The 18472-nt window shown below is 40.7% G+C and overlaps 1 protein-coding gene across 13 annotated transcripts in view; it reads left to right on the top strand.

The window, feature by feature from the left end:
* nrxn3b (neurexin 3b) overlaps positions 1 to 18472 on the top strand; it is a 196645-nt gene that overhangs the window by 44758 nt on the left and 133415 nt on the right. For 10 of the 13 annotated variants that reach the window (XR_015840152.1, XR_015840150.1, XR_015840151.1 and 7 more), the window contains 3 exons: positions 10146 to 10447; positions 11773 to 11817; positions 13391 to 13552. Coding sequence is in view for 10 of the 13 variants with exons in the window: in XM_088286175.1 (XP_088142301.1) it covers positions 10146 to 10447; positions 11773 to 11817; positions 13391 to 13552 (509 nt within the window). In the remaining 3 variants the exon portion in view is untranslated. The remainder of the gene's footprint in view (positions 1 to 10145; positions 10448 to 11772; positions 11818 to 13390; positions 13553 to 18472) is intronic. The other 3 variants (XM_088286177.1, XM_088286174.1, XM_088286171.1) reach the window with 2 other exon arrangements.

Raw genomic sequence — 18472 nt, 5'->3', positions numbered from 1 at the left:
CAATATTACGTTCATCATTTTAGTGTACACGACATTATTTACAGCAGGCCTCCCGTGTATTTGTTTGAGCTGACGGCAGAACCTTGCAATTGTTAGCGCTCATCTGTCATTGGTGTTACGGTTGGAAATTCATCACTCGCAGGAAGTTAATAACAAAGCAAATGTTATCGCCGTGGTTGTTGAAATTAAAGTGGCACTACATTCTATTTTTACACTCAGCCCACAAGTGCTGAGAGAGCTGCATTTATGTAGTGCCATTCCACTTTAACAACACTAAAACCTTCAGATTCACTCATTCATTCATACGCAGTGCAGCAGTTGCGGCTGTTACTTTGACGCTCGTACTGCGTATACAGTACATGCACGGTGATGCAAAGTTATTGCAACGCATACTAGAGCCGATGTAATGAGAAACAATGCAAAAAGTCATTCTAAACGTATCGCTAGCTCAATGCAAACAGTAAACGTGTGTGTTCTACCCAGCTCCGAGTTAATCTCTGGCATGTGTTCCTCTCTCGTTTTTTTTGAAGGGACCCATGAGAAAGAGTCCTCACACAAAGGGGATGTTTTTAGAGGACCAAGCCAAATAAAGCCTGTTCTGAGGTTTTTAGAGCCAAATAGAGAAAGCAGACATGTTAAAAAAAAAAACTGGAAGACTTAAATGTGAGACCTATTGCTCTAAGAAGATGCGCATACTAAGAAGTAAAGTTGTGCTTCCTCGACTCTTCATCTTATTTGAGGCCCGAGATTATATTGTCTCTTTTCACTTTGGGTTCCTTATAGTCTCACTCCTCCACACAATCACCATTCCAGTCTGCTGATGTATCCCTTCATCTCCAGGGTGTCATTGAAGAGACCCATTTGGCTCTCCAGACTAATAACCATTGCAGAGATTGAGAGGGGATAATGTTATTGACTTCCAAACAAGATGCATACTGAGTGTGTGTGTGTGTGTGTGTGTGTGTGTACTGAAGAGAGCGATGTTCACATAGGTGTCACATTCACAAATTCACTGCTTCCATGTACCTGCTAACTTTTCAATTTGAGGTGCACTCTCTGTGTATTTGTTTATCTCACTGAAGCTTCCGCAATTAAGTGTTTTCACCCAAAGGAGTTTATTCATCCAATTGCTTTTTTAAACAAAGTGCTGCATAGATATTAGGATGGAATTGCACGTAAACAAACTAAACGCAAAACAATTACAATCAATAGTTAGACGACAATTAATAACAATAATGATAATGATAAAAGTATATTACATAAGCACATTTAAAGATTCCTGCAGCGCCTTTTTGTGTCTTGACACCACACTGTCAAAGCCCTTGTGTTGGCCACCAGCCGTTCCACCAGCAGCCTGTCGGTGGTCTCAAGGTCCTCAAGGAGGGAAAGAATAAGAATAATAATGATATGCTGCCATACATAAAGTTAGTTCATAGCCTTTATTCCCCCTTGTTGCGCAGTGTACGTGTGAACTGAAGTTGCTCATAGTTGAAAGAAAGGAACATGTAATGTAAACAAACAACTGCAGTTCTCTAGCAGCTCCAACCACAAATTCCCTTTGACGGTCAGTAGTAGGCGCAGTTTCTCATTCAGTCCTCTCTCTTATTTTACTTCATCAAGTCTCAAAATTATCTTATTTTTTGGAGACGATTATCCCGCGATATGTGTCTCCATGCTAACGCCACAGTGTTGTGTGTACCAGTTTCAAAGCTTAAGGGAGCTTAGTGTTAAGGCCCCCAATAGATTCTCTCAGCTGTTGCCCACTCAATGAAATACAGTAATTCCCACAATTAGCAGAAAATCCCCTACTGGTCCCACGGTGACATGGTAACGATTTGTTTTCTGCACATTTTTGAGAAAAAGGTACACGGTGGAAAATCATAGGAGTCTTTAAAAATAATACCCTTTTATATGCTGATTCAACCAAACGTGCCGTATTTTGTTTAACATGCACACCGTATGTTTGTGTGGATAGCTGCTCTTATCTGTGCCGGTTGGATGCGTGTTATTAGTCTTAGTCTGTTGAAAAACATTTTCCTTTGTTTGCAATCAACGGCAGACAAAGGTTAAGAGGAGAAAGCTAAAAAGCAATGAGAATAATCCATCTTTACTTTTATCTCTTGAAGGAGCGCATCCATTCAAAGGCCTCGATACACACGAGGTTGCATGACCAGAGCAAGAGATGCATATTGTTTTGGCTACAGGCTATAACTGGTTCAAACTGGATTTAAAGCAACAGCAGTTTTTTTTCCCCTCTAAATTTCACGGGGAGTGGTGTTATGTTTCTTGAGACATCTACTGTGTTACACATGACCCCAGTTTCTTGATGTTTCATGTTAAGTGCATTTTAAGTACCTTGTAGTGCAATATAATTAGATTCTCAAGGACAATAATGTGAGCAAATCCCCGCCCACCCCCTTTTGAATACATGCTTAGTGTGACTGGTTTGTGAGGCAAGGTCATAGTTCAATGTTGAAGAAGGTGTTCAGCCATTAACCCCCTTTTGGCACCTTGCTCTTCCATGCGGTCTGGATTATATTACCGTAAAGGGTTCGAGAGTCATGTTTATTTCATTGTCCTTTTTTTTTTTTTTTTTTTTTTAATGGTTCTGCTGTTCCCCTTTTAACCCGTCACTCGCCTAGCAAGCTTCTAAATGTTCTGGCAGTACACAGGAGAGTATAGAGGTAATAAATTTTAGATGGACTCTGCTTTGGACTGCAATGTGTGCTAATCTCTGTCAAGGGCTGCTGAGACTCCCGTAAGATCCCTGCTCTCTTTCACGATCGCTAGCATGATCTCATTGCAACTCAATCGGGAAGAGGAATTGCAAATGAAAAGTTCAGGACATTCCGGAGAAGAACATACTAGATCAACATGGTTGATCTGTCATGGACAGACTGACACTAACTTCACAATCGCCACGCAACACGATTAATCGGAGGATGTTTTTCTTAGCAGAAGGGGTGTAATAGTTTTTCTCGTAATTTATTAAATTCTAACTAGTTTTGGTATTAAATTATTGTGACTTGGTGACAAGGATAGAGTAGTCAGTGTTTTTTTTGTTTTATAATATAATTTCCGAAATGGGGATGTCATTAGCATTGATACAATAAATTCATAGTTGGCTTCATGTGTTTTGGAGGCACTATTTGCGCATTTCAAAACAAATCTGCTGGTTGGAGGAAACTACCAGGCCCAGTAGGAATTTGCCAGAACGTCCAGATTACTCACTCCTGGCCGGGTGGTTAGCACACTTGCCTCACAGTTGTTCAGTTTGAATTTTGCCTTCAGCCTACCTGTGTGGAGGTTGCAAGTTCTGAACAGCAGTCCAAGGTGTAGCCTCGCCCAAAGCCAGCTGATAAAGGCTCCAGCTCACCTGCAGCCCCTAATTGATAATTTTTTGGACTAATTTCAGTGTGTAGCAATTTGTATAAAACCCACCAACATTCCTGTCAAAACAATTAGACGGCCATCTTGGCCTTTTCATCAAAATGAAAGCCTTGTCAAATGTTTAATATGGCGATGTATATTCGAGTCACAAACAACAAAAAACGGTCACAGTAACTGCGTATGCATCTCTGGAGACATCAAAATTGGCCTTGGTTTCAGAAACACTGTTGGCTGTGCCTTGCCACTGCATGAGTCTGAGTAATGGAAACGCTGGCATGCCGCTTCCTGCTCTGTGCCTCCATCCACAGGCAGCGCGTGTGCTGACAGAGAACGATGTGGTGAAGTGGAGGCACAGCCATGCTTCTGACAGGAGAGATAATAGCCAATAAGGGGCTGCCAGTCTGGATGAGTGACGGGCTTCTGGGACGGCCCCACCTGCCAGCAAACCTTTTTCTTTATGGCTGCAGGCACGATCCCGAACATGCGTGTGTGTATTGTGAGCGTACATTTACGGGGGCTATGCATCTCCATATTGATTGGCTTTAATTTCTTTCAGGTCAGCAATGCTATTCTAAAATTTCATATTACCATTAGATTAAAAAAAACTACTGAAGGGTGTTCGGCGGTGCAGCACAAAAGATGTTATGGTCCTCTGATGCAATACTTGGTTTCAAGCAGCCCCGTTGTAAAATGTGGATTGATCGTTGTCTTACAGTTATGGTCACTGGGATTTTGATTAAAAAAATAAGTGTGGATCAACACTTGTTAAACCCTTACTTGACATTATTTTATGTAATATTTCAGCATTTGTTTCAGTAAATTAAATTAATGTGTGGGCACCTTATAGGGTGTGACAGTTGCTTTCGATGAGGTTAGTTTGCTCTGGCCAATCTCTGTTCACACTGTTGCATCCAAATGCCATGCGAAAACGGCAAAGAAGCAACCTCGATAGTATTCTCCCCGCACAATTTGCCTTAGCTGATGGGATTGAACCTTGGGCACAGGCCCCTGTTTTTCAAACAACCTCCATCTTTCCATGGTTGACTCCAGCCATTTACGCCATCCCCCTTACTGTCGCTCTGAACCTCATCACTCATTCTCATGTGGTACTACCATCAGCAGCAAATAAGGAGCCTTGGTGACTCTGACGCACGCGCGTTTGTGTGTTTGTGTGTGCGTGCGTCCGTGTGTGACAGCGAGTGCACGTGACCTTCATGTAACAAACCTTGAGTCATAGGCAGAGCTTGGACCCTACGACTGCATGAATGCCCATTAAAAATAATTCAGGGCATTTAATAACCATATTTTCAGGACCATAAGGCACACCTGTACATAAGACGCAGCAACTCGTAATAAGAGATATACAAGCCGCACCCGACTATAAGCCGCAGTTTTCTATGTTGAAAAAATTAGTTGTTTACTGCATGTACAGAACGATTTTGTACTGTGAATGCACATAAAGATATTAAAACAGTCCCTTTTAAAACTGCAACAACTTTGCTAATTAAAACAAAACAGACCCAAGAGAAAAAAAATCTAGATTTATTTAGCGTATTTTAAGAACTATATAGCACTTCTACCTAAAAAGTAGCGGCTTATAGTCCGGAAAATACGGTACTATTTTTCCTTTTCCACAATTTTTTTTAAACCTCCATTGGCTGAGTGTACGTTAGCCAGTCCACCCGTCGGCCATGACTCTTAAAATGAGTGGTGAAGCGGGCTACAAATTATATAAGAGTTGACAGTATTGAGGGAAGTTGGAGGAAATAGTCAAATGGGGGATGTATAGCTGGAAACACTGTATAGATTATTTCTTGCCAATAATGTATTTTCAAGAGGACCCCATACGGCACGTCAGGGAGTATATAATAAAATTCTATACAGTATTTAATAGCCATATTCAAAGTCTGGCCCTAAAAACCACAATCACAATGCCACATAAAGCGTTGCTGTTCTCGACGTGACACTCATTCAACCATAAACGACACAAATAAGTTCCCACGCTTGAGCCTACTCACATCAGAAGTCTATAATAAGAACCCAACAGGGTTCTTCCGACTTGAACTCATGATGGCAATTATTAATGACTGCACACATCAACCCGTGGACCTCATTCAATTGTACTGTGAGAGTAATGGGTATAATCATTACCCACAGTGTGTGCATAATCAAGTGTCGAGAAGTAGACTTTGTCCTTTGAATGTAAAAGTACCATATGTACCATGCCGTTTTGGCAAGCATACGGAGCGGATACTTTTGGATGCATCATTTCTACTCTCAATTGTTTCGAATAGTTGCATATATATATATACAATAAGTATTCTCTACTACAAAATCGTATTTGCATTGTCCAATCTTTCTGTATCAGAGAATTTCCTTATATGGGAAACGACTACGGTACATGTCCTGTATGAACGTGCAAGTATGTCAACAAAATACCGCTTTTTTTTTTAAGCTTTTTCTTCCACTCACCCACCCTCTAACTTCTCCTCCATCACCACGCAAGACGACATTGCTCAGCTGATTTCGTGCAACTTTTGAAGCCAGCCGTGGGACACTTCAAAGTCCTCTATGTCCATAGATAGCGCTATTGAGCTCGCCTTCTCTCTAATTAGCGGTCTAATTCGCAGGAAGTTTTTTGCACAACAGTTAAAGCATTCCAGGACATGTACATTTACACCGTTGAACTTAGTGCGTCAAGCCGCAAGCAATTTCCTCTGATATCCTCTGAGCAGGTAAACTGCCGGAATCGTACTGAGCCCGAATCGATTCCTTCCTTTGTATCCTGCTTCGCTTGATCGGATGCAATTCACTCTCTCTTCCACGGTCATTGCCGTTCTTCTTCGTTAGGATGCCATGATCAACAGACGACAAAACTCATGCCAAAGAGGTCATTAACATTTTGGATACAATCATAGCCGAGCGGTCAAATTTTTTCCGTTGTATGGAGCGGGAAACTGCTAGAGTTTGTGCTACTGTGGGCTTTGTTCTGGCTTCCGGGTTCCGGATATCGTAATTTCCGTTGTGAGGAATCAATCGTTAATGTAATATAGGAGTAAAAAATTTAATGCGTACGTTTTTTTTCCGCAAGGGAATTTCCGTTCGACAGAAGTCTGTGTGTGTGTATATATATATATATATATATCTATATATATATATATATATATATATATATATATATATGTATTCCGACTCTTGTCCCAGTCAATCGTCAGAGGAGATGTCAGCCAGGTCATTTGTCAGGTTTCATGAAAGGCCTGATCAGAGAACAAGTGCGACAGTTCACTTCAACCTCTCAGATATGTCATCTGACATTGTTTACACGGGGGGAGTCTTTCTCATTCGTCATTGAATAGTCACTAAAATAAAATTGCACACAATTGGTTAGTTGTTTGCTCAGTTGAAGTGATTGCATGGCTAAATGTTACCAGTCGCATTGGCTTATCTTGATAGTGTGTCATTCTTGATCTTCCAAATTCATTTGACATGCCTTGGCTTGTCATCACGTTTCAAGCTGCTTGGTTAGCTTGTCGCTCACAAAGCTATTTTTCATGCTCATGAGCACCAGGGTAACACCCTAATTACTGCGGAGTATGGTGATGTAAATAATGCTAATTCAATCCCTATCATGAGGTAGTTTTGGATGCATGTGTCATGTTGGGCTGCATGTTATTTCAAATGCCACAAATAGTTTACGGTTTGGATTTCAGGTGTTCCCCTTGCAAAATGCAGCAATCTGACATTTGCTGCGTTGGATGTCAGCACAAATTGACGTTCGTTTTATCTCTTCGGGGACAAGACTCACCCTCTCATCTTTATCGTCAACTCAAAAGCTGTGCTGAGTTCAAATCCAAAGTGATGCAACACCACCATCTCCAGGGATCTGTTAGTCATTACAGTCGCTTAAAGTCCTGAATTTCTTAGACGCCTTGAAAAACGTTCTTGACAAATACAATAAATACGTCGGTGGTAGGAAACATTTAGATTTCACTTGACCAATATAAAGCTCGTCCAATGAATGAGTTCATCTTTTTTGGCCCAGTTTGCTATGTGGTGGAAATCCTAAAGAGGTTGCTGGTTGACTGGCGCTCTGAACCTTCTGTGTTAACCTCACTGTCAGTGAGGCCAAGCTGAACGGCAGCGGAGAGTACGTTTGGGGCGGAAGAGAGTGAGAGATGGTAATGAAGGAGCTAATTGCTTCCACTGGATTTTGAAATCGAATCTCAGCCCCAAGTGAATGTGCTATGCCACTCGCAAATGGAATATTGATGACTGTGGCAAAAATAAGGGAAAATGACCCCCCCCGTCCATGATCAATGTAAAAGCCACAGATTTGTGCCGAACGGGTCCCAACAGGCAATACATTCCCCTTGGTTTTTATGGATCCGTATACACTTACAACTGGTTTAATATTGCTGAGGTACACAAATATTTTATGATATCTGCTTTCCTTTTATTATTCATGGAAACCATACTGCATTAATGGCAATTTTGAAATGTTATCGTAATGAAGCTACGGAAAATCAGTTATATTATGGATTGAGATTAAGTCACATAATCTGGTTCAGGGCCTGGTTTGTTAAAACACCATTTATTTGACTTATAATCATTCACAAGTGAAAGGAAAAATGCCCCCATTTTTTTCATATTCCCAAAGTTTTTAACGTATTCATTTTATATACTCAATGCAGGACTGTATATACTTGAAATAAAAGGATGCTTGTGTATTCTTCACTTAGATGCCGGTAAATAGCAAAGGCTTTATTCTTACTTTGTTGTGTCTCCAACCCTGTGTTGTAATAATGGGTTTTATTTATTCCCCCGGCAAAAGGAAGAGCGTTTTCATAAGGCCTTTGTTGCTGCTCATATTTCCTCTCGACACTGAAAGGCTGAGATGCCAAGGGAATGATTTATAGTGACCGGAATCAACATCTCGTCATCCCGTAACCTTGGTCAACTTTCTTTTGGGCTCTTTTTTTTTTCCCCTCCATATTCTTAGTGTCAGATTTTCTCAAGCTCAGTATCCCTCTGCCAGTTTTACAAACAATGTTCCCCCATGTTTACATGAAGTCAGTTCCGAACCAACAAACTAAAGCTTTTCAGCCCTGCAGCCCACGTGCTTGCTCTCTCCTTGTCATCTGTCTTTGTGTCGATTATTTTTTTTTTTCCTTTCACAGTGTGGCCCTCATGACTTGTTTGTGAGTGTGCACAATAAAGAAAAGAACATTCATGGCACAGAGGAAATGCTGCAACTCTGTGACTTGTTCTGTTTGGTAATAATGCATATTATCTGTCCTCGTGCTACATGTTGGCTTTCTGTAAGAATGCGATGAGCAACGTCTTCCTAGAGACATGATACATTTTTGTAATATCTGTTGAAAACAGGCCTGATGCTCTCAGATCCCAAATAGCAGGGACAGGAAAATGTTCTATGTAGTTTCACTAGCCGAAACACGGCATTCTGGTTAATATTGCATTTCTGGAATCTATTTTTGTACAGCTTAATGGGCGGCCATTTTGTCACTTCTGTTGATTGAAAATTACATCACAGTTGCTCAGGCCTCGGCTCTCGACCAGTCATGGCTGAGCTTCAGAGAACAGGTGAGCCATGATTGGTCGTTAGTGGAGCCTTGAGCAACTGTAATGTCATTTTTAGTTGACAGAAGTGACAAAATGGCCGCCCTCTGAGATGGCTGTGAAAAGATGTCTTTTACTGCTTAACTCCTATTCCACAAACGCAATATTGATCAGAATGACATTTTTAGACTAGTGCAGGCGCATAGAACATTTTATTGCAAAAAAAAAAAAAATGGGGTGTTGACTTCCCCTTTAAGGTAGCTCGGATGGTTTCCACAATTTGGGAGCGTACTGCAAGCACAAAATGAGGTTTGAAGTGTAAGGGGAAGATAAAAACATATTACTGGGTTATACAAAAAGAAATCTATCAGCAGAAAGTGCAAAAATGCCATATTTTGTTTGATTGAATTCATACTGGTTGCCTACAGGCCTGTTAAAAAATAGCGCTCCAGTGATGGGACAATGTGATTTTCTAGGAATATCATATCAGCAACCCTATCTAAAAGTGAACAATGGCTGAGATTTATTGAAAAAAAAACATGTTGCCTATTGATTAGAACTTTGGTTTAGCATTCCATCAGCACCTTCACTTCCTGTCCTCGTTTTATCATTTGTAGCAATCTGAATAATAAATTAACTCAAGAAGTCACTTTGAAACACGGGAGTGGTGTAAAACTGTCAAATTAGTCTCGTTCTGGATTCATTTGTGCCAATAGATGAGGATGGTTTTCCATCACAAGCGCTCCCTGTGTAGGTGAAATCGAAATCCTCAGTTGTGTGAATTGGTCTTTTATGATGCTAACCGAACAGTGGAATTATCCAAATTGTAAATATGCAAAACAGTTGTTGTTTGCTTGATGTGACCTTTTCTACATTGCACCGAGCGCTCCTTTTTATTGAGGCTTTTTAATAATTTATTCCGAAGGGAACGTTTGCTTGTCAATGTGTACCTTGTGTTTTATCCAACAAATAGCATATTTAATTAGCATCCAAAAAATGTAAAAAGTTACAAATAGCGTATTTTGTTGTCAATATTCTAGACGCTCTCATATCTGAGTTTGTCAACTATGCACCTAACATGTCTTATTAGTGTCATATTTTTATGTTGCGCAGTATCAGCAAAGGGCACCTTATGTCAAAATATAACATTTCCACTTTTTTGGTCCTGTCATTTTCAGCGAGGGAGGAAAATGTAGCCACCTTCCGGGGCTCCGAGTACTTCTGTTACGACCTGTCGCAGAACCCCATCCAGAGCAGCAGCGATGAGATCACGTTGTCCTTCAAGACGTGGCAGCGCAACGGCCTCTTGCTCCACACGGGGAAATCAGCAGACTATGTCAATCTGGCGCTGAAAGATGGGGCGGTTTCCCTCGTCATCAATCTGGGTTCCGGGGCCTTTGAGGCCATCGTCGAGCCCGTCAATGGAAAATTCAATGACAACGCCTGGCACGATATCAAAGTCACACGCAACCTGAGACAGGTAATCGAGGGTGGGGGAGTGGTGATGGATGGAGTTTGGGAACAGGTTGAATTATTTTGGGTGGGGGCGGTGTTGGAGATTAGCTGAAGTGAAGTGACAGCCGGTTTGAAAAATGTCACCATGTTCTTATCAGTTGTCATTGCATCGCCACAGTTGTGTGACGAATATCATCAAGTTTCTTTACAACATGACCTTCTTCTTTTAAATCATCGTTTGATTTCTGTTCGGCTGAATCGTATAAAGCAAAGCAGGGCTCAGTCCAGGTGTTATTAGGATTATTGTCTCTAGTGATGTTGCAAGACTTTTGACTTGCAAAGCCCCGGTGAATTTTGTCTTTGAGAAAAATGCTGTTTCTTTTTTTTTTTTGCAGTGCATAAGCAGATTTTATTGGATAATTTAGCAAATTCTAGATGCACTTATTTTTTTTTTTTTTTCTTGTTTTTTTTCAATAGGTTGGAGCAGTCGTGTACAGTCAGACATTCCAGCTAAAATATACATCTCGGGTTTGACAAATGGTATTGTGCGATGAACTACGATGCAATTTTAGCACATTTGGCTGAAGCAATGGAGCGGTCGTGCCACGTTAGCAGTTCGGCTTCTCCGCTTGCACTTGCTTCACACTTATTTTAAAGATGAGCCAACAAAAAGATTAATTGCATTGTTGTATTATATCAGGATGGTGAGAATTTTAGTTAGTGTTAGCTATCCAAGTGTTTTTTTTTTTTTTTGTTAATAGTTGCGTCTGCGAGACGAGGCGGCATAACAATTTCTGCTTTAAGCGGTAGTGCCACGGGTTCGTACTGTAGATAAAGTTGTAAACGCTCACAGCGGAGGGTTTAGGCACTTAAAGCTGATTGGTGCTTATTTTCTTCCTGAGGTTCGCTCTTCTGCCCTTGCTTTTCACGATCATTTTCTTTCCACTTTGAAAGCCACTGTAAAATCCAGGGTGAAGAAAACACTACACGTTCTGTATAGATTTGCGCTTATATTGCTCAAATTTGTTTCATCTTCAAAAGGAAGGTTTTTGCACGGCTGTCGTCTGTGTTTTCTGGCAGGTCATTGATTATTGCAAATGTGATTGGGACAACACGCCGGCCCTTTTGTGACCTCAGATGATTCTCTTACAAATCATGTAGTGTTTATTCACCGCGGCACTAACTCATCCATGATACAAGTCATGTTTTACTAACCAAAATGGAACTAACGATTGTACTAACATCCTAATTCTTCATCATTGGTTTGATTTTATTTCTGTCCATCCTTATTAACAACCTTTTTTGTTCACTATTCTTTTGATTTCCTTTCTTCCCCTTTTTTCTGGAAAGCAATCAGGCATTGGACACGCTATGGTAAACAAACTACATTGTCTGGTAGATATCATTCTTATTGTCTTTTTTTTGGGTTTGCCGTGTGTTCCCTCCCCCTCTCTTCTTTTATTCGTTCTTTTTGAGTTCCATCCTAGACACTCTTATCAAAAAATGAGGAGATGGGTTTGTATTACCAGGCAATTCTTTCTTCACTTCTCAATTTCCTCCCTGACCTGCCAACAACCTTCTTATTTACCTCACAATTCCCCATCCTGTTTTTTTTTTTTCACTTTAGCTTTGACTTTTATTCTTGTTTGTTTTTTTTTTTTTAACTCTTTTGTTTTCCTCTACATTTCTGCAGATTTCCAATAAATACAAAATTGACTACTTTGCCTTTTGCCAGGGCACCTTACTTACTTTTTTTTTTTTCCTTTTATTTGTTCGCACAAAAAGTCCCCATTTTTTGTGAGGACTGTCGTCCAGAACTGACAGAAGCTTTCCACAATCCCTGCAAAGATGGTGACCTCAGCACCGAGCCCTAAAAACAGAAAACGACCTCAAACTGGAAACGCTGAACCTTTATTGCGGGAGCTCTGACAGTTGTTTCCAACTCACTATGGCGCATGGCATGCCCAGACTTCATTCACATCATAATTCATGCAACCCCAAATAACCACTAACACAATAATTCAGTCACTCACCCCTCATACATCACCTTCACCCATTTTGCCCTCCCTGTGTGTATTTGTAGCATGCTGGTGTTGAACGTTTGCGTCTTTTCTAACCCTTCTCGCCTTACCCGTGGCTCCATAGGCACAACATTTTGAAGAATATGCATACTGATCGAGGGTTTTTGGTGCGGTCATGTGACCACGGCACTTTAGCTAAACCTGATCCGAGATCAGCAGCTGCGATTCTGAGAAAAGATTTGAATATGGGCCTTGGTCTTGAATGTGCATGAGACTCTGCACCTCGTGTGGTCTGCTCAAGCTTTTTGTGTGGTACCATTCAATTACTCCCTTACATGTCCAATTAAGTGTGTCTAATTTATTTTCTGACAGTGATGTCATTGGTTTGCAAATTGATGTGGTGTGAAAAAGTCCCCTTTTGTTTTGCATGTGTGTGTAAAAAAAAAAAAAAAAAAAAAAATGTCTGAAAGAGAGAGGAGCGTGCGGGAGAATTTGTGTGTGTTAACTGTATGTGTGTGTCTGCAATTACCAGACGAATCCCTAAACCTAAGACAAGTGTACTCAATTTGTCCTTGGTTTGAACATTGTACTAACCCTCCCCCAACCTAAAGTATCAGAACCAAACCTACAATCCATTTTCTTACCCCCATCAAAGATAAAGAAAATATGCCTCCGCCATATTTTCTTTACCTGTCCTGTGAATCCTATGACTAAAAATCCATTACCTAAATCAAAACGCCGTCTGGTCCAAAACGATCGGTTAACACAAGGATTCTATGAAAAAAAATAAAAAAAGCTTTAACGAGAAACCAAAACGGAGAGCCAAAAGTCCAAATGCCTCATTTCAAATGCAGACCAAGGAAGAAGATGTGTTTTTAAAACGCAGCACTGACATCATATCCCAGATTGTAATGTTTCGGCATTGGCTATGTGTTACCCCTCAACAGGTGACTATATCCGTTGATGGGATCCTCACCACCACTGGCTACACCCAGGAAGACTACACCATGCTGGGTTCGGATGATTTCTTCTATGTGGGTGGCAGCCCCAGCACTGCAGACCTTCCTGGATCTCCAGTTAGCAACAATTTCATGGGCTGCCTCAAAGAGGTAGGAGAACATTTGCGCTCAAACGTTCAAAGTCCATTCAATGGCAATCTGCGTTGTGACACTCAGCAGATGTTTTAAATGTAATTTTTCGAAGAAGAAAGCCAAAAAGGGAAGTACGTCGTCAATTAAATCCGCTGACTTAGCTCAGGGAGTATCAAACGTTCTCAATTTTTTTGTACTTAAAATAATTCATCACTCTTTGCTGTGAGAAAATATCTAGCAAATGCTCGTGTCGCATATAATTTGCATCGTCAGCTTGAGTGCGCTGCAAGAGCGTCTCCCAATGGGCAAAAATATGAAATAAATACAGTAGATGCTGATGAAGATATCGCAATGTTTGTTGTGTTTTGGGACATTTGTGATTTAGCAAATATTGCAAGCACAACGCGTGACGATAAATACAGTAAATTAGAAAATGGCATATTAGCCTAACGCTGACTAAAACATGCCATATAAGACAGAGTATTGACAACCAGTACTATTTAGAATTATTTTTTTTTGGGGCTAAGCAGGGAATTTTATAATCATCATTGCGGTTTTTATTTGCATTTGCTTCCCCCTGAGCCTCTTTGAAATTGTCATTATTTGTGGGTGCGCTAACACAAACATAAGCAGAGAAAGTCACCTTGTCTGCATTGTTTTGTTTTGCGTTTCAACTGAGTGGCTTTGGTCGCTGCGCTACACTCGCTTTGTTTGCTTTTCAAACAAATGTGTGAACACTTCCAAATATACCGGCATGTTTAGGGGTACATTTGACTGTTTGGTCTTGACGCAGAAATACAAGACTGACTGTAGCAAGGAACAGAAAAATTGCAATCTGGGAGCTCTTCCACTGAGGACACGCTGAATAAAAAATCAAATGGATAATAACTGATGTACATTTTAACCATTTCCAGCACGTGATATTACTTAAATAATCGAAATATTATGGCCTGTATCACTCACTCAAGGCACTTTAAATGCCACAGAAAGCTTGACCTTTAAAGCCAGTAGATATTTCCCCCTCTGGTAGAAAGAGGCGCTTATTTGAGGTGTGGCACTTGATTAAAGTGGATGACACATCCAACAATAGAGCCACAATGTCAATTTATAGTAACTTGGGAGCAAAATTTGAGGAAATAAGTTATACCTTAATTTGATCGACATTTATCTTCCAGCATATCCTCACGAGCTAAATTTATACCAACACAATATATTTAGATCCATTGAAACGTTAGTATGTTTGTAAATAAATACAATTTGAAAAGCCCATAAGAACAGACTCAACTTGTAAAAATGTTTAAAAAAAAAAGTCTTGAAAATGGTTTAAACATTAAAGCCTGTAAGATTTTCGGTTGAATGAAGAAATTGGGTTGAAGGTTTTGGAGGTGTTGGCGCAATGAAACACAATGATTGGGTTGTCTGAGGTCATAAATCTGTTGGATGGATTTTAACGTTCTTTTTCTTGTGAGTTTAGTAGATTTGGTTGATAAGGGCGTATGTTTGTGGAAAATTTAACATAAGATTGATATTAGATGGAGTATTCGAATATGTCATATGCGTGTTATATATTGAGGCTTAAAAACCCTCAATGCCTCGGATCCAAAATTGTTCTATTAAATCATAGCATATTTACCAGTTGGATTCTTTTTTTAATTTGATTTTTTTCTAATGTATTCCCATTTTCACATTGACAACAGAACATTACATATTTGAGTATTATATTGGGTTGGCAATAGACAAATAGGATATTAAATAAACTATAAAAAAAATATATGAAGTTGAAATGTGTAGAAATTATTTTAACACCTTGAACTACTATCAGGGCTCAATATAATTTTCTTGCAACTCATACCAGGTGTGCCATAGTTTTGTGTCATCACTTAATTTTTTTTGTACAAGTGTGTGCATAGTGGTCCCAAGGGGTCGCCTTACTGGATGGATGTGCAGTTAGAAATGCAATATAAGTTTTGGTACAATATCCTTAATTAGCTTCAAAACATAAGCATGCATAAACGAGTAGTGTCAGTTTTTATCTTTACTCGTGCTCGTTACCAAACTTTCAAGGTCACGTAAACCTGCCCAATTAAATATTAAAATAAATTTTAGCCCTTTGGCACATTTTTCCGTTTTGTATTTTTTCTCTCGGGCTGAAAAATGGAAAGAACCAACGATGCGCGTGTTTCTAACTTCTGATAACTGATGCTATTATTTTTTGAACCCCACCAAAAAGTTAAGACTAAAGCTAAATGAAAAGTACCAGAGCTGGGTGCGTCCAGTTCGCGAACTCTATTTTCCCTCAATTGCTTCATGACGCAGTTCATCAAAAATCAACTCCAAACTTGTCACAATGCTGAAGGATTACTATTTGACTTATACCTCTTTCCATCCTCCCAAATACTGTGACATCTGTATATTGAGCTTATTTGCAAAAAAGAAAACGTTACGGGCTACTTGTCAGGTCACCCAACCCATCAATTTTCGCCGATATCGTCCTCACTCACAGACCCATGTTATATGGACATCGCAATGACATATTGTGATTAACCTTTAGGCATCATAGTCCTCAATTCATCGGAAATCCATAATTCCTCGTGCAGCTCCAAGGGTAGCTGAAACATTTCATCATGTTGTTGTTTTAGCTGCATGTTCACAGCTGCAACATTTTGCGAGTGAGTGTGACCCAGCGATGCCTTGGCCCTTGAGAGCGTGACACGCTCGGACAGAATCATGGAGGTGATTCACCAATTTGGCCTGACAGTGGTCGTACTTTGTGGCCCTCCATGTTCCCCCATACGCGACGCCATCAAGCCATCTGCTAACCAGGATGATGCAAATGACTCACGATTGATTATGACACGATATTTAATTATTTCCCTGTACGTATTTTTCCCTGCCCATATATCGCTAGATGGTATTTGTTTTCCCATGTTCTCTCTCCCAATTCAATCTCCCCGGATAATGAGGGAACGATTCAGTCCATTTCCCTCTGTTTAGATCACAGAGGGTATATTGATCCCTTATCCCCAGTGGAAGAGCATTAATTGCATCCCAAAGAAAACATTGATGTTGACATGTTTTGCCGCAGTGTGCGAACACCTTACTTTCCCCGTTTCTGCCAACAACATATAATGCTGCCGTCACAACCCCTCTTATCCAGGCTGCACTGCATGCATCTGCCCCTGTAGGCTACAAGGGGATGTCATCCATGCACAATACTCACACAGGCTCCACCCAGCGCTCATGCCACGCCACATGAAACGCAGCCTCGTCACGTGAAGGGAAGACCAGTGGGCAGGCGCTCGCCAGTCACTTTGACGTTTGCAGCGGCATGCTGTCAGCGCCTTGTGCAAACCCTTTCCTCCCGCACGCCATCCAGCCCATCCTTGGGGTGTCTCGGGGCACCCGTTGATGGTTCCCGAGCTGTGGAGTGGCAACTTGTGTCAGACTGTGGGGGTGGCAGGAGCATGCGCTGTCATCAGGCATCAAGAAGAGGACTTGTGGGTAGGGAGAGAATGAAAGTGAGGACAGAAAGTATTGAAATTCAAGAGCGGTATAGAATAAAATCATAGAAGAAGTCCGATGCGAGTAAGTTGACAATTTATAGAAGATATCGCGATAAGAGCGAGAAGACATAAGAGTGAAGGGAAAGGAGGCCAGGACTATTTGGAAGAAACACTGTGGTCATCACGTTTGTGAGTCACCACATTTTGCATGATTTTCCCCTGAGATACAAATGCAAATGTAACCCTGTCCTTCCATTTTATAAGCGTTTTTGTTTTTTTTGTTTTTTTTAATTTCTGGAGGGCCAAACAGAAGGTTATGTGAATGGATGACTTCATCCTATGTCCTTACTCACATTTTAGGTTGAGCTACAAGACCAAATGACTGTAAACCGTGTTTGAATGTTGAATAACTAGATTTACCGTGAATTGATTCAATTCTGTTAGCAGGATATTTATTTGTTTACTCACTTGCTTGCCATCGGATCAGGCGCATAGCTACAGCAAGAACACAAACAAAAGCATTTAATTTAGGTGCATAATGCGTTCACACCACCAAATATAAAAGATTGTCAGAAAGGGATTTGGTCAAGGTCAGAGTGCTCCCAAAGTGCTTTAAAAAAGTTTTTTCGCCAAATTACAATTCGCTGAGTACTCTGAGGTTTTGGTGAAGGTGGATCATCTTTGATGATGAAATATCGAACAATGACACTGAAATTGGGGGAATTTAATGGCACGAGCCAAAATATCCAGGTAACAATTTAAACACTAAACATATGAACAAACCCCAAAAAGCATTAACCGTGACACGTGCTATACCGACAACCCCTCACAGTGCCGCTACACACCGTAGATAATGAATGGAAAGTGTGGAACAACAAAAATGTGCCAGATGGTGATGAAGGCATCTACATGAATGAAAATGCGGATAAGATTAGAATGCTGACTCGTGCTGCATGCCCAGGGAAGAAATTAACTGATTTTAACATCACATATCATAGCAATCCCCAGATAAAAAGGGCCTCTAGAGACTGCATTGCAATGACAAAGCAATCTGCCGCTTAACGGGTATATGATATCCGAACATCACTGCCGCATCATTTCTGCCTATGGTCTGACGTTATTGTTCTTATTACAGACTGAGAAACAAAATTTCTGCTATTTCTCTTTTTTTTTTTGTTTTTGGCTGATGAAACAAACCAAATGAGCATGAACAAGAGAAGTATTCATGGCTCTCTCTCTCTCTCTCGCTCTCGCTCTCGCTCTCGCTCTCTCTCTCGCTCTCTCTCTCTCTCTCTCTCTCTTGCTCTCTCTCGCTCTCTCTCTCTCTCTGTCTCTCGCTCTCTCTCTCTCGCTCTCTCTCGCTCTCGCTCTCTCTCTCTCGCTCTCTCTCGCTCTCTCTCTCTCTCTCTCTCTCTCTCTCTCTCACTCTCTCTCT

Source organism: Idiotropiscis lumnitzeri, chromosome 21 (assembly GCF_059441095.1).
Source record: "Idiotropiscis lumnitzeri isolate Australia: NSW breed Sydney's pygmy pipehorse chromosome 21, RoL_Ilum_1.0, whole genome shotgun sequence".
NCBI lineage: Eukaryota > Metazoa > Chordata > Actinopteri > Syngnathiformes > Syngnathidae > Idiotropiscis > Idiotropiscis lumnitzeri.
The sequence above is the reverse complement of the archived record's forward strand: the minus strand, read 5'-3'. Positions and strand labels throughout refer to the sequence as shown.